Source organism: Petromyzon marinus, chromosome 33 (assembly GCF_048934315.1).
Source record: "Petromyzon marinus isolate PM22_M1 ecotype Great Lakes invasive population chromosome 33, UKy_Petmar_22M1.pri1.0, whole genome shotgun sequence".
Classification (NCBI taxonomy): Eukaryota; Metazoa; Chordata; class Hyperoartia; order Petromyzontiformes; family Petromyzontidae; genus Petromyzon; species Petromyzon marinus.
In genome coordinates this window covers 9,971,927-9,988,645 of record NC_133699.1, presented here as the reverse complement: position 1 = coordinate 9,988,645, position 16,719 = coordinate 9,971,927, and the positions used below count along the sequence as shown (strand labels likewise).

The following is a 16,719-nucleotide window of genomic DNA, read 5'->3' as shown; positions in this document are numbered from 1 at the left end:
TGCAATGGCCCTTCACAGCACATACACGAGCTTCATTAATGATCTTCACTATGATCATCACATCACCATCTTCATGTCATCATCGTTATCATCATCATTTAACGAGCGACGTCCGCGACACGTCGTGTAGAAGGTACTTCTTCTTTATTACTCACACTAGGCACAACACAGGCCAACACTTGTTCTTCCTCACACTGACTGTAACTCTAAGTAATAACACCTCCACTGGCCACACGCACAGCCGATCACTCGGCGTGGTCCCATCGCCCTCACTCAACCACACCGCTGACTGACGGCGTGACAATGACAGCAATGGAAACCTCGCAGGAGATCTTCCACGTGGCCAGACGATGGAGAGAGATGTCGGCAGGTGGCGACGCAGCCAGGACCCAGGACCCCACACATGAGCCCCGAGCCCCGGCTCCGCTCCCCCTTATATCCCCCCAGGCGTGTGGCTAGGCCCCGCCTCCGGCCACGCCCTCTCGTGAAACCTTCAAGCAGGTTCCCGGAGTATCTTGGCTAGCCCCACCTGTCACCTTTGCCCCAGATACACCTCCTTCTCTGATTGGTTGGTACTTCACCATGCCCGTAGTCGTGATTCCCTTTCCGGCCAGCAGGTGTCACCCTGTCATTACAATCATGCCAATCATCAAGGTCGTCTCGTGGTTATCACGCACAACTCCCCGGGCTCGCGGAGCCCCAGTGCGCGGTGATGGTTATGATGGTTACCCCTGTGCCGCCTTGCGGTGCCAGAATGCGCAGCAGTGGCTTGGGTAGGTGAGGTTGGCGGAGCACAGCGAGGAGAAGCTGCCCATGGGGGGCAGCTGCTTGAGATGCCACGCGGCGTTCGCCATCAGCTTCCACACGTGCTGCAGCCCGTGGCGCGGAAGCGAGCGCACGGAGGTACGGGACACGTCCCTGTGGTCACGCACAGGTGGGGCACGCGTGGTCACACACGAGCAACTGCGCGCGAGCAACAAAGAGCAGCACTATTAGAAGCGATTTAACGCGTAATCTTAAATTGGGCACGGTTGTCAGAACTTGTAAAAAAAACATTACCGTAGGAGGGGATCATTGCTCTCTCTCTCGACTGGGTGCCACGTGTAAAGCATCACTCACAGTATGAAAGAGTTCTCCTGGATTCCACTGAAGGCATCCTCGCCGATGGCCCACAGTCTGTCATTGTTGTGGAGGTCCCTGCATGCGCAGCAAGGGGACAACACGGCGAGAGAGGCGTGGCGAATCGTCCCAGCCCCGAGTCCCGCACCACAGCACCAACTCTAAACTAAACTTGTATTTTATTTGACCAGCTAAGGCCCCACTGAGCTATACAGCTCTTTTTCATACGCGACCTGGCCACAAACGAAAGCTTAACCAGGTGGCTCATCGTGTGGAAAATGTCAAGCAGCCAAATACACTAAACGCGTGTTGATTTTAAACGTGGAGGGAAAAACCGGAGGATCTGGATAAAAATCCACGCGATCACGGGGAGAGAGACACCGCAAACTCCAGATATGCAGCAGGCGTCAGGGTCGTGATAGAACCCACGACTTCCTGTATACCAGGCGAGGTAGTTAACATCTCCCCACCGTGGCGCCTCTCATTCCACACCCCCCCCCCCCCCCCCACGAAATCCACCCCCGCCCCACGAGACGAGATAAGCCCCCCTCGTTTCCACGTGCAAAGCGCCCGCCGCACTGCGCGTGCTTTTCAAGGCGAAGGGCATCGCGATTGCCCCTGCGCCCTGCCCAGCTCTCCCTCCCGCCCTCCCGGCAGGCGCACGTTGGTGCGTCCTACTGGGACGAGGCGACAACAACCGTGACGCTGCACGGGAGCCCAGTCCCTCCCTCCCTCCCTCCTCCGTGGCACGATACAGGGTGGTCCAGATATCTTGTGACCCCCTCCATTAATTGACCCCTCAACACTTGTTTCCTTCGCTTATTCATTTCTATTTCACACCCGTTTGGTACACAAAAAGTATTACGTTTAATTAAGAAAATTAAATGGGGGGGGGGGGGGGGGGAGGTGTCACAAGACATGCTGGACTACCCTGTAGTTCAAACTAGACTCAAAGCTTTCGTGACTGGACTGCAGGAATTCCTCTTTGGTTCTTTCGGTAAAGTGGAAAGAAATGTAATTAAATAATAATAGAATACGCCGTTTCGATTGCAAGACAAGCAACCATCATCAGGTACGAATGAATGAGAAAACCTCGTAAACTTGGGCAGGAGTTCCACACAGCCCCCCATCTGCACGGCTCCACCCCAGAAATGAGTAGTCACTCTCATAGCTCGCCTGGGTTGTCCGTATCAATCGGTATCACTCGCGTTTCTCCACCTCGCGTGGAATCAACTCCTGCTCAAGCCCACAGACTCCGACACGTGGAAGTGTGGCAATTCCCACCCCCCCTCCCCCCCCCCCAAGTCATTCGATTATTCATTACGATTCAATCGTGTTCGAAATCTCGTTTGTTTCGTATTTCTCTGTTTCCACCATTTCAATGGCACAGTTCCCCTCGATGTAATGTGCGCTCGTACTTAACGTCATTCCGAACGGCGAGGGACGCTTTTGGGCATGGAACACCCTTCTCACACCTCCGATTAGCGCTGTTGGCTACGCACGGTGTGAAGGCAGTGCAACACACATTCTCGCCACATTTTAACGTCAACTCCACTGACAACTACAACGCTGAGACGACTATTTATCGCGTCTCCGTGAACGTGTGCACGAGAATAGGAATATAGGGCCCGATACCATTTGCTTATTACGGGAAGGGCAATCATTGCAATATAGTGGCAGTGCCTTCGATCGATAATGCCTACTCCGAGCCAATCTTCTGCGGGAAACATTGAGCGCGAGACGATGCCCCTGGAGGACAGTGCCAACGTCATCGTTTAGAATTCATCTCTCGAGCCAACGAGACTGCCTCCCGTGACCGGACGCATGGAATCCGTGGGTGCGACGCTCAGGTTCAACCGCCGCCGTGACGCGAGAAGGAGGCTCACAGCAGGTCCAGCATGGTGGCGTTGAAGGCGAAGTCTTCGATTTTCGCAAACTTGTTGTTGAAGAGCCTCCTGCAGAGACAAAGACAAAGGTTCCCACTCCCGCCGTATAGCCGAAGAGAGTGTTGGGGGCCGGCGCTTAGAACGGTTATGTTGTGGCCAGCGCCACGCCTGGCCACCACTTTTGTCTCCCACGTGCTGTTGTTTTATATTACTCGCCTTACAAGGGACTCGTTTGAGGCCGACACGAACTCGGTGGACGCTGGCCAGGAGCGGTGTAGATAATTGTTACTGTTATTAGCCGATAGAAGCAATCGAACTCGGGTCACCGGGTTTGTAACGCAGCGTGGAAACCACTAGGCATATTGGCTAACCTCCTGAACGTGAGATCTATTTATCGTCAATGAATCGACGCATTAAATAGACGCCCACGGTTTGAGTATTTACAATCACACACTCATAGCACGCGACCGATATCCTCACCGTCACTGGAGGGCAACGGCTTGGGGAGAGCTCCATCCAACGGTGGATAGATAATGGCCGATGATGATGACGATGATAGATCACTGGGTCAGTTACGAGCCCCAGATACACAGAGGACGTGTCTCCCTTGACACGAATGCACGTGCATCGCCCCACTAAACGTTGAGCCATCGTTGGCATGTGGTCTAGATCCGTTGGCTCAAAGTTGGCCCAACGTTCCATCCTGGGACCGCGCGGTGAGATTTTGGCGAATACGACAACCGATTTTGGAAAGAGGAGACACAGCGTGTGTTGGGGCCATAATTCTCATCAGCAGAGCGGTCCGGTCAGTGTGATCCGCACACCCCCTTCTCCTCCACTGCACGTGTCATCCCCCCCCCCCCACAACCCTGTACGTTATGCAAGCGGAGAACAGCAACAAGCATCTGGTTATACCAGGGAACTGTTTCCGATTTAAACACTTCCTATTTCTAATTTTAGGAACAAATGCGGATGAGTTAGCAGAGTCTCCGATCATTTCGTGTTCGCTCACGAATGTCACGGGTGCCTGCGTCGTGCTCACAACGAAGGGCACGTGTCTTGCATCACACTTTCGGGATCAAACATGAAAACAAACGACGAGTTTCGGACCGTCCCAAAAAATGCCGTATCTTGAGCCAAGATTTTCCGATTCTTTTTTTCATTTTACTTTTCATTTACGGCCCGAAACTCAGGAAGCACATCGGGTTTGTATTCGTTGTTTGTGAATTTCGTGCGGGGAGGGAAACGGCGCCAGGCTTTGTCAGCTCAAGGTCGCCAGCCACTCCACGCAGGAACAGCAACAAGCACCACGCGGCTGACGAGAGGCTGGTTACGTTGTATGTATGGTTGAAATATTTGTTTCACCGTACGTAGCCAAGCGTGCTAATCGGAGCCACGGGATTTATAACGCGCGTATCACCATCATCACCACCAACATCATCATCATCATTATCGTCACCATCATCGTCGTCGTCATCACCACAACCACACTTCCTCCTGCCAAATACAAAAAAATCATCTCTCCCCGAAGCAACGCTCGTATACCGTTACTCGTTCACAGAGTCAATCGCTGCGCGGCAAGATCATTGATAAACGGCAGCACCGGAGCAATTAAAAGAGCCGAGAACCGTGGTCCCCGGAGGGTTGAAGAACCTGAACGCCAGTGGTTTACGAGTGACAGCTGTTAAATTTATTTGTATTGAGATGGTGGCTATTGGGCCCAGGAATTGCATTGATTAGGTGGATCGTGCCCCGTGCTAACCATAACAAGTATTCCCACAATGCAATGTGCCAGAAACGTCTTATCATTAGCCTTTGATATAAATGAATTTATTTAGAGGAATATGTTCTTTATTATTGAAGGGATTTGTCTTGTTATTCAATGGCTACTATGAGGTAACTTTTCATATGTCCATCTGAAAACGGGCCATCAGCAATTTTTTTTTAAAATGCATTTCCCATAAGGTCCAATGGTGTAAACAAGTGCCATCTCCAACTCTTATCGTCCACTCTGTCCCTCTACTGGTCTCTCTCTGTGCTATGAAGAAGGCCCATTGCCAGAAACGTCGCCTATCATATGCAGTATTTTGTGTCTTTTCAGGCCACAGTGTTATTCACGAATGCGTTGAGGATTTTTTTTTCTTTCAAAGCACTATTGGTGCTCTTCCCAAAACTCAGTCGCTCATCTCCGCAGAGCGCCACTCATTACGGATGGGAGAATACGCGCTGCGCAGAGGAAAGAGCGTCATTAAATTCACCGGTTGCTGAGCACAAAGACCTAAAATGCCAAGTGGCCAGCAACAAACAGCACAATCACAGTTGTAATAGATAAGACTTAACGCGGTTCTTGAACTGGGGGTAAGAGACAATTATGGGAGCGAATTCCAGAGTGGAACAATGTGAGGGAAGAAGCAAAAAGACAAGTGAGGTGATCTGCAGTGTGGCAAGTGAGTGGATTAGAGCGTGGTGAGTGACTGTGTGTTAAGCCAGGCGGTGTATTTCCAGTGATCTCAGACGGTCAACCCAAGTTGCCTGGGTCTCTGTCCCGTAACCTCCTGTCAGTGAGCCTTCCACACTTCACGTGGCCACCTAGCCTGGCACAATAGCCGTGCACACTTCCACTTCGTGGGAAATTGTGGCTGTTGTTTAGGTGCGAGTCCGACTCTCAGCCTCAAATGCTTACCGAGCGCGGTGTTTAAGCATCAGCACTAGGGAGGCCAAGGTAGCCGGGCATGGTGCTGGCCGCCCACCCCCTCGTGTGCCGTTACGTTCTTCATAGGTGCTCACTAACAACAGCACTTGCCCCCGCTGTTAAAGACTCTACGGGGAGGTGATTGCACGCTTTCGCGACCAATATTATTCATAATCAAGGTGAGGTGATTGCAGGCTTTCGTGACCAATATTCATAATCAATGTTTTTGGGTTAGATCGCGTTATTTATAAATGTGCCGTAACCCTCCACCACCCGACACAGCCAATTAGTAAGGGATTTGTCACGTAAACAAAAGGCGCCAATTCGTTACTACTTCAGCCCACCGGCGTGTTGGAGAGTAAATCCACAACATTTACAATTTGAGTACGACGTTTCGCTGGTAATTACATCCAGCATTATAGGGCGATAGATCTCCCGAAGTAGTATCTAATTGGCGCGTTTTGTTTAGTGATAAATCCCTTACTGATCCCTTACTGATTGGCTGTGTCGGGTGGTGGAGGGTTACGACACATTTATACTTACGCGATCGAACCCAAAAAACTTTATTACGGAGTGTGTATGTTCTCGCCCTGTTCTGCATGGGTTTACCCCGGGGTTCTCAGTGGAACTGGCTTTGGCCGAAACATCTCAAATGCTGAGAAAATGTACGTGCAAAAAAACGCGATTAGGATGACACCTAGCAACATCACCACTCCACTGTGAAACTTGGCAGGACCCTGCTAAAGAAGAAGAGTCTTGAGGCTCAGCCCTTTCTGGGCCAACAAGCGTCATGCTGTAATCACAACCATGTCAATACAGCCGTGTTTCATTCCTCACAGCCGAAAACACGCCGGATGCAGAAAAAACAAAACACCACTGCAATGTTGCTTTGGTGAAGTCGTTGGCGATCGAACTGAGACCATTAAACCCGCCACACGGCTGTACAACGCAGTTTACATCACGGGCGGCTGACGGCCAAATTCGAAAGCAGCATCTCAGTTGCACTGGCTCAGCTATCTCTGACCCGGCCATCACGAACTCGCTGATCCGCCCGACCTCCTCCGTATGTTCCTTAAACTCCTCTGTGACCTCCGCCACGGCGAACATCAAATCGCTCACCCCCCCACCCCCATCCTTCTCCATTCTTCGGGCACCGATCCAGCATGCGTGGAGCTCGAGTCGGTCATCATCGTCGCGAGACGCAGGCGATGATGCCCGAGACGCTGTTTCTGCTGCCCTCGCGCAACGTCCTGAACAAGGTGGGGGGGGGGGGCACTAACTCTGCTCGGCGAGAAGCCTCCCTCACGTGGCCTTGAAGGCCTCCCGCACGTGGCCTTGATCTCGCAACTCGGCCCAGAAGAATCGGTTCCTTTCAACTCGGACGCGTCGAGGTCCAACCTTGACCGCTTATGAGCCCCTGGGGGTGGCGGAGGGGGTGGGGGATGCGGCCTCAACATCTCGGATCTGGACTCGTGTGGCGCTCGGGGAAGGTTCATGTTGGTTCGTTTTGATGGGGGGGGGGGGGGTATAAACGTGAGTACCGGTTTGTTGTGTTGCTGGCTCGCCAGCCCCTGCCGTCGGATTATGAAAGGTCCACCAGTCGAGTTCATTAATGTAACGAGGTGAGAACCCGCGGGACCCAGGATGAGTCGCATTTGCAAGAATGACGTGGGTCACCAAGAAGGCGAGTCGCAGAGATCATCGACAGTCGCATGTTGATGTCGAGGTTTGAGCCACGTGATGTTGTAGGTGTCTGATGCTCATTCATAATAAAGGTTTTTGGGTTAGATCGCGTTATTTATTCACGTGTCGCAACCCTCCACCACCCGACACGGCCAATCAGTAAAAAATGTGTCACGTTGACAAAAGACAAATTAAATGTCTGATGCTGCCCGTGACTGGTTCAAGTGGGCAGTGTCTGATCATCAGATCTCGCTGAGAGTTCCACAAAAAAACCGAATAGACTCACGCTGAGACCCCTTTTAGCGTCACAAAGAAACCATCGACTCACATAGGCACCCATGGACTCGCACAGAGAACCATAGCCACCCGAGGTGTGGCTGTCGTGTTCGCAGTCGCGACCTGGACGCTCCTTCGCTCCCCTACGGTGGACGAGGTGGCCGCGTCATGCTGCGTGACGCTGGAATTCGGTTCAATGCGGAGTGCTGCCTTTGGCGGACTTTCGATGACGAGGCTCACGCTCGGGACTCGTGAGCTGGCCCAACATGTGGCCTCCACCCACAACCAAAACGCCCTGGAGCCACCGTCTAAGATTATTCGATAAGTTGTCCATCTCAACGCCCCTGGGCCTCATCCTGCGGCCCTTGCGGCAATCGACACCGTTACCGCGACGTGTAATTTGTACCGTCGCAACGTGCAACACTATCCCACGCAGAGGTCCACACTTTGCTGTGCCGCGTTCTCCTCGCGAGACACGGCTCCCCCGCGATGCTCACGGGAAGGGGAGCTTTGTAATAGTTTGGGTGGCGATCCACCATCCCTCGCTCCCGCCTGCTCAGAGCTCGAGTACAGGCCAGCAGTGGAGTGACGAAAGAGCCGCGCGTGTACACGCGTCGTTGTGGCTGGCCTCGCTCCCCGTGTCGGGCCGCGGGGCAGCGCTTGCTGTGGCTTCGCGTGCGTTTTTAACTTCAGGCGCAGGCGCATGCCTCCAGAGGGCTTATCTCACGTCATAAAATGCGTTTTGTTTTTTTGGCAACAGTCAAGGCTGAAGCCCGATGCATTTTTTTTAAGAGTCTACAGCCTCGCAATAACGATCAAGTCTCTGCGTTCGTCAACAACGCTGCCCTGAGTGGGAAAACATATATATATAGCAGAGAGACTTCATCTCTCTGCTATGAAGAAGGGCAATTGCCCGAAACGTTGTCTGTTATATACTTTTATTTATTTATTTTCAGGCCCCACACACACGCAGTGTTATTGACGGATGCGTTGAGATTGTGTGATCTGTGCCTGGGCGCCGCTGCCAATGCAGCAACAGCATCACAACAACAGACGTTTAACTTTGACCACAGCTAAGGGGTTCGGTGTTAGAGCGGCGTGCATTTCTGTTCCGTACTGATTCGCGATGTGCTTTCAGACTTTGAAAAAATGTGGCTCAAAACCGGGTGGCTGAGAGGTCAGAGCGTCGAGCCGACACTGTTAAGGCCGCTGACTTCGAATCCAGGCTTCAACCACACTGCCTGTGCTTAATCCGAGTCCCTACATTTGTAGCGAGATAATAACCTCAACCCGGTCACCAATGACTGACAGGAAGAACAAAAAACATCACGTAAAAATTTGGTTCTGCACTTAAATCGACCAAATTCCAGCTCTGCGAATTAGAATGTTGTTGGCTGTCATGCGACGAGCCTCGCTCTCGCATGCCCAGCCAGGGGGAAAGTGCTGGCCTCTCCTGTGCGTGGGTCAGAGGTCAACTTGAAGAAGGGATCTCAGAGGTAGCTCTGTGATACCCAAGTCTGTGGGCCGTTCTCTCGCTAGAAGGGTTGCAATGTCCTGCGGAATAACTTTGGGGGGAATAATACCAACAGAATATATGGATAAGCAGGTGTGTATGGTGCAGGTGACAAGTGTGTATGGTGCAGGTGACAAGTGTGTATGGTGCAGGTGACAGGTGTGTATGGTGTAGGTGACAGGTGTGTATGGTGCAGGTGACAAGTGTGTATGGTGCAGGTGACAGGTGTGTATGGTGCAGGTGACAGGTGTGTATGGTGAAGGTGACAGGTGTGTATGGTGCAGGTGACAGGTGTGTATGGTGCAGGTGCCAGGTGTGTATGGTGCAGGTGACAGGGACACTGAGAGGCGTGTATGGTGCAGGTGACAGGTGCGCTGCGTAGGTGCGCGCGCCCGTAAGTGGCGGTTCGCTTACACGATGAGCGACCCGGAGCTGAGACCTTGCAGAGCGTTTGCGGGGATGAGGTCAATCATGGGGTTGTCCAGGATTTCGCTGTGACATGGTGACAACAGGAAGCGACGAGATTAGATTAAGGGCAGGATGTTTTCCGTTCTTTTGTTGTTCGGTGTGTGTGTGTGGGTGGGTTTTTTTTTTTGTCACGCGAAAATAACACCACGACGAACGTGGCTCGCATCGACCCCGCACTTCGTTCGCCCATCACCATCGACCGTCGTCACCATCGGCCGAAGCGACCCGCGAGCGACGGATGCAGCATGCAGGACCCACGGTCTCTTCGGGATTTACAAGTCACGCAAGCTGACAGCGGAGATCGCCCGCGATGGCAACGCCGAGAGCTCGGATTGATTGGCATCGAAGCCATGGAGCACCGTCGCAAGACCCCTCTTCTTCGAGACCAGAGGGCCCAGAGTGACGCTGTTGTCAATGCTGGCCACGACCGAGTCGCGGCACAGGGCAGCGTGAAGCCAGGGGGCGAGCGAGCCCGAGGGCCTGCGACCACAAACCCAAAGACCCCCCCCCCCACCCGAGGTGTGACGGAAACGTTCAGGTGGAGGCTGGCGATGGCAGGGTCTCGAGAAGCTGGCAGGAGAAGGGGGAATTCCGGAGCCAGTGGCAGACTCACTCTGGGAAGGATGCAAGACAATCTAGATTTGAAGTTTTCGTGACTGCAGGGATCCATACTCTTTGGTTCTTTCGGTAAAGTCACGTAGGAATAAAAGAAATTTAATTCAATCACTTAATTGATTTTATTTTATACCTACGTGACTTTACCGACAGAACCAAAGAGTAAGGATGTAAGACAGTTGGAGTTGAGGCAGCAGCAGAAGTTTTAGGCCCTGAAATAAGAAAGGCTCAGGCGCCCTGCCTGGTGAATGTTGCCCACCCGCCTGCAGTACGGAGATATTTATATTCTCAAAAGCTGGAATTTAGCCACATTAAGTGCTGAACCAACTTGAATCGTTAGTGACCGAGTTGAGACCGTCAGCTCGCTGCGCTTGAGAACCCCGGTTTAACCAGACATGGCTGGAACCCACGATTCAAACCCAGGATTTCTGGCGGTGCTGGCTCAGCAAACACCCCAGGGCCTCTAAATCGATGTCAGTGATCGATTCTCCGCGGCCGGCCGCTCGACTCACAGGATGAAGCTGAGAACTGTGGACTGGATCTTGCCCACGTGCGGGAAACACTCAATGGCCGTGTTGGCGATTCCCCTGCCGGAATAAACACAGCAGAGTCCATCATTGACAACACCGTCCACCATCGACCACACAGTCCATCATCGACCACACAGTCCACCATCGACCGCACAGTCCACCATCGACCACACAGTCCACCATCGACCACAGAGTCCACTATCGACCGCACAGTCCATCATCGACCACACAGTCCACCATCGACCACACAGTCCACCATCGACCACACAGTCCACGATCGACCACACAGTTCATCATCGACCACACAGTCCACGATCGACCAAATCCCAACAGCGTGCACCACCCATTTGCCGATCTCACGGCAGCGCCTCGAGCGAGAAGTCTGCAGGGAAACGCGCGGCCTCCCGACGACACAATGGGGGGGGGGGGGGGGAGCGGATCGGACACGACGGAGCGGGACTCACAGGAACCTGAGGCTGGGCAGCTCGTGGAACGCGTCCCTGTGGATGTAGACAAGGCGATTGGCGTTGCGGATTTCTCTGCAAGGCAATGACGGCGCGAGACACATCGTGTGAACGTGTGGGCGACAAGTAGCCCCGCAGCCCGTGAAGAACATTCAATTTGTATTTCATTGGCTAATGTTTTATTCCTTAATGGCATTTATGAAGGTTCAATCTTGATGCATTGCTGCTGCATTGGCATTGTTGCTTCATTGACATTGTTGCTGCATTGGTAACCCCCCACCTCTCTCTCCCCCTAGCTCTCCCGTCGCCTCCGCAGATCTTACTCTGCCCCCCCCCCCCATCTCTAGCCCCGCCCATGTACCCTACCTCTATAGTCTAGAAAACCTCGTGCCACGGCAGCTCTCTCGCCTTCTTCAGCAGTTGTTCATTGCTGTAGTTGTCCCACCTGAAGACGATTGCTTGTGTTGCGATCGAAACGTCGTGATCTGTTTAATTTCATTTCTAGCAACGTGACTTTACCGAAAGAACCAAAGAGCATTTATGAAGGTTATTTTCTTTTTCTCATAGATATTTGCGGTATATCTATATGTTAGACGGCATGGTGACGCCGTGTCCTCGTGGCGTCCTGAGTGACGTCACACCCGACAGACACGTTATTAACCCCGCCCCTGGCCCTGCTTGGCACGCGAGCCAGGTTCAGTTGTATTCTTGCGAGGGCAGCGTATCACGGTTTGGATCCAGCTCGGCTCGGGAAATAGCCCCAGTGGAAAACCACTCAAACCATGAGGGCCCCGTGCCTGCTTCGCTCGGGTGTGCCAGTGTAAGAGGGGCAACAGTGTCAATGGGCTATCACCTAGTTAAACTCAAGGAGCTTGCTAGACGTATTTTTTTTTACGTATGTACAACCTCAATGAAATTTTGATTTGAAGCTTTAGTGACTGCAGGAATCCATACGCTTGAGGCTGCACCCATCTCAGGCCTATACAAGACCTTGTTTCAGTCGCTTCCTCTCTCTCACCTGAAGACGGTCGCTTGTGCTGCGATCGAAACGTCGTGATCTATTAATTTTCTACCTACGTGACTTTACCAAAAGAACCAAAGAGTATGGGACCTCAATAAACGTTGAGCGAATAAACGAACCTGGATTGATATCACGCTCTCTCTCTCTATCACGTGACGACACGGGGACAGGGTCCCCCCCTATCGGCATCTGCTCCTATGCGACGCGGGGTGACTTTCAGCACCTGGCTCAGCGGTGGGCATCGGCCTGCCAGCAGGGGGCAATAGTCGCTATGTGAGTCGTCTGTGGGCAATTTTTCTAACGTTTGAAAATGTGAACCGAGATTGACATTGCACGTATTTATTTACGGGGTGAAACCTGGAGAATCCGGAGGAAACCCACGCAGAGCAAGGGGGAGAACCTCGAGAAGCAAACCCCGCCACCCCAAGGAGCCTGACGCCACCACGATGCAATTATTCCAGTTCCGATTCTGCGTCACATAGCAACTTAACCCCAACGCTAACCCAGACAGACTTCGGAGCAGGGTGGGAAAGAGCTGGGAACGGACTTTGGGGGTGAATTGGGAAGATGCTTGGGAGGATTTAGAAAAGACCAGCGAAGGACCGAGTGAGGGCCTGGGAAAGATGACTCTGGAGGAGAGGGACTTTGGAGGAGCTGCCTCAAACATCTACACGGTCTCTCCAACCTACCGGCCATCCTCCTCGATGATCTCAACAAAGACCCCCCCCACCGTGGCGAGGTGTGGGACGCGAGGAGGGGGTTACCACGCACATGTCCTGCAGCTGCGAGAGACGGGAGAAGGACATGGCCTCCAAGCTGCGCAGGTGCCTGGAAACTAAGATGTCGCTGTGAAAACAAAAGTCCGCGAGTCAGAGTCAGAGGCCGCACGGTCCATAGGGGCAACGGGTAGAGACCTCGCCTCATCCCTGCCCTGTTGTTTGGCAGGTCACCTCTCGTAAACGAGACCTTTCCTGGTCTGTTGAGTTTTCACCTGGAACCTGGTGACGTTAACGAGCTTGAATGGTGATCACGGTGCGGGGATCACGGTGCGGGGATCAAGTTGCGGGGGGATTACGGGGGAAGAGCTCCGAGCGGAGACACTCACATTTTCGTGACGTTTCTCAGCCTGGAGAAGGCTCCTGACGGGACACGTTCGATAACTGTGTTCATCAACACCCTGGCAGCACGCACGGAGACACAAAGACAAAAATTGTGGTGCCACAACCACGGAGAAACTCCGCAAATGCCGCGATCCCCTCCCGGCCTCCGCACTGAAAACACACAACCCGCACGCAGCGCAACCCACGTAGTGTCCTGACGGGGGGTTGCCTGGCACATCGGGTTTTAATCCGAAGGGCTCCTAGAGGTAGAGTCCCACGGTTTCCCGGTGCCAGGAGATTGGCCGACCCTCGCGTGAGTAATTCGGGCAGGGGCGGGGTGCGACAAACCCGCTCGCCAGCGTTTACACAGCGACGATTGCATTAACGGCGAGGCGTGCGCGCATAATCATACCGCCGCCGGTCCTTTTTCTTTAGCGCTAGCCTTTGTGTGCGAGCGGATTAGGGCTTAGCCACTCGGAGGTGCGCGTGCATATTCATACAGACCCTTAGCATTGGCCTTGGTGCGCTGCGGATTAGGGCTTAACCACGGGGGGGGGGGGGGGGGGTGCGCGCGCGCATATTAATACCGCTATTTTCTTTAGCGCTAACCTTGAATTAGTGCCTGCAGGGTCGCGTGCGTGCACGCCTCCACGTTCGCTTTTGTGGTGGTGTACGTGTGCGGGATAACCCTGGGCGGTGGTGAGACAGCCAATTAGCGATGTCCCTCAGAGAGGGCGCTGGCGCGGGGGGATGATCACCCGATTGGCGGGGGCCCGGCAAGAGGGGCCGAACGGCGCGGTGGAGGAAGGAGTGGAGGAGGGAGTGGAGGGGGAAAACGTTGCGCTTCACCTGCCAAACGAGGGCGGCGGAGCGGACGTCGACCCCCACAAGATCCCCCCCGTGGAGCCTCAACAGACTGTTGGGGCAAGTGCTTTTAGCGAGTGGCATCGGTGGAGACCGTCATGGCACGCGAGGGGGTGGGTGGCCACGCGTGCACGCACGCTCACACGTGGAACGAGTTAGTTTGTATTTGTGATGGGGAGCAGTACATCGGCAAACGCGGAGATGCGTGGCGTGGTGAGTCGCTAGGATCTGTTTGAGCCAACTTTCCTTACAGAAAATATATTTTTTTATGATCCATTTGATTAATTTCCGAATTATTTTAGATTTCTCTTGGAACGCAGTTTGTTGTTGCTGACACTTTTGTGATTCCGAGTGACACCCACGGTCACTCTTTTGAAGGCAGAAGCAGTCGCGTGCATGTCACGTAAAGCCCCGATAATGAACACCAATTCGAACTCACAAACACGACGCCTGTATCACGACCGCCGAGCCAGCAATCACGCGTCCGTGTAATTGTCTAATCTAGCTGCCTTCGCCTCTCTCTTGTCGAAGCGGGTTTTCCAGGGTCAACAGAGAACTGACACAGCAAGGATTAACCTATCTGCTGCTGCTCCTGCTGCCGCTGCCTATGATGACATGAGCCACCGCTGATGTTGGTTAAAATGATCAGATGCCATTCTACTCTTCACCTAATCGACGCGACGCTTGGCAGCCATAACCTTCAGAGCGAACACCTCGCTGGTAAACACGGCCACACAAGCATTATGAGCAATGGCTTTAAGGCTCGGTACTGGCACCGTCGCTACTTAACATCGTTATATATTAGTCACCTGCCATGTACACCACCTCGCAAGTTCATCTACGCCGTAACCCTGAATGCACAAGCATCGAGAACATTGCCAATGCTCTTACAGCTGATGTAGTTTATATGAGGAATGTTTCCATCTCTGGAGACTCCAACCAAATCCCTCCAAATCCACCGCTAGCGCTTCATACTTGAACAACTTTCATGTCGCCTAATTTTACGATTTAAAAAATTATCGATAAAAAGATAAGCCTGGGACAATACTTTTAGAACTCAGATGGGTAAAACAATTTCAATGTGTGTATATACTGTTCCACACTTGGAATGATCAGTAGCGTGTCATACACTCAGTGTGACGCTCATATCATCTTTAATTACACAACTGTGTGAAGATCTTGCGCAAATGACAGCCACTGTTGTCCAGGCATCACTGCCCTTGAGCCGCCTTTCAACTGACAACCCCGCGGCTGTCCGCCGATCACACATCCCACGTCACAAATCCACGTCACATCAACGTCACACCCCACGTCACACCCCACGTCACACCCACGTCACACCTCACGTCACAAATCCACGTCACACCCGCGTCACACCCCACGTCACAAATACACGTCACATTCCACGTCACACCCCGCGTCACACCCCACGAGCTGTAGGCCCGGGGCTCCATCCACTCAGGGGGTGCTGCTGGTGGTCACAGTCAGCGCCACGAGTCGGCAGTCCCTGTAGTCTGTAGTTTCCCTGTTGTGGTGCCGCATTCCCTTTGCCGCAACAGCGCCTCTCAATTCCCTTATGCATTACACAAATATCTTCATAAGGATCGTGTTCAACTGCAACAACCACGCAGGAAATGGCACCCTTACTGCGTGGTCCGGTGCGTGATGACCCCCACTCCAAGATATCTCGGGGTTATCGTCGTTAGATGCCTGACACAACAACAGATCGGTAAAAAGAGCAAATCAAGAATCGCCCTGCTAGAGTCACTTGCAGGAAGGAACCTGAGGTGCTTCAGATGGTGCGCTGCGAGCTGCCACCCTCTCGCTGATCTTCTCGGTGGGGTAGAGTCACTGCGCTCCAACCTTGCCCGGGAGCTCGGACACAAAACGGCCAGATGGACAATGAAATAATGCGATGAGCATCACGACAGGGAGCATTGAATCTGGCACCAATCCCCTGGCTCCCTTTTTCCGGCGAACGTGCTGCCCCCAGGTATCCGCACAGACATCCAAACTGCGAGAGGGGGTTTACACATTTCCTTGCCACCTACCCATCGACCAAGACATCAACAACGTCCCTCACCACCACCGACTCAAGTCCCGACCCCCCCCCCCCCCCCCCTTGTGTGATTACGCTGCTGCTGCTGCTACTGCTGCTGTCAATATCCTTGCATCTTTCTACCCAGATTCGGAGTAACGCCACTGCTGTGCGAACAGTGGCACAATGCGGTCGTCCACAATAGACGCCTCCTCATTCGACACCCAAACACCATCGCATCTCCTCCTGGCTTCGACATTCTTCCTCCCACTCGAGGACACTGGTGGAACCATCTTGCGCGCTTGAACATTACCGGTGCGATGCGCAACATCTCCTTTATGAATGGAAAATCAAAGGCACGAGCCACGGCCGTGCCATTGTGGCCATGCAACCCAAACTATGGATCATACAGTAAAACCAAAGAGACACATAGCGACTCGAAGAGAAATG

General features: G+C 53.0%; 1 protein-coding gene across 1 annotated transcript in view; it reads right to left on the bottom strand.

The window, feature by feature from the left end:
• The window catches only part of LOC103091684 (thyrotropin receptor), a 35,997-nt gene that overhangs the window by 17,392 nt on the left and 1,886 nt on the right, over nt 1-16,719 (bottom strand). Inside the window, exons 2-9 of the mRNA XM_076071527.1 lie at nt 13,373-13,444; nt 13,039-13,113; nt 11,247-11,321; nt 10,765-10,839; nt 9,584-9,661; nt 3,006-3,074; nt 1,120-1,197; nt 730-918 (exon numbers count right to left, since the gene is read on the bottom strand). Of these exons, the coding sequence (XP_075927642.1) occupies nt 730-918; nt 1,120-1,197; nt 3,006-3,074; nt 9,584-9,661; nt 10,765-10,839; nt 11,247-11,321; nt 13,039-13,113; nt 13,373-13,444 (711 nt within the window). The remainder of the gene's footprint in view (nt 1-729; nt 919-1,119; nt 1,198-3,005; nt 3,075-9,583; nt 9,662-10,764; nt 10,840-11,246; nt 11,322-13,038; nt 13,114-13,372; nt 13,445-16,719) is intronic.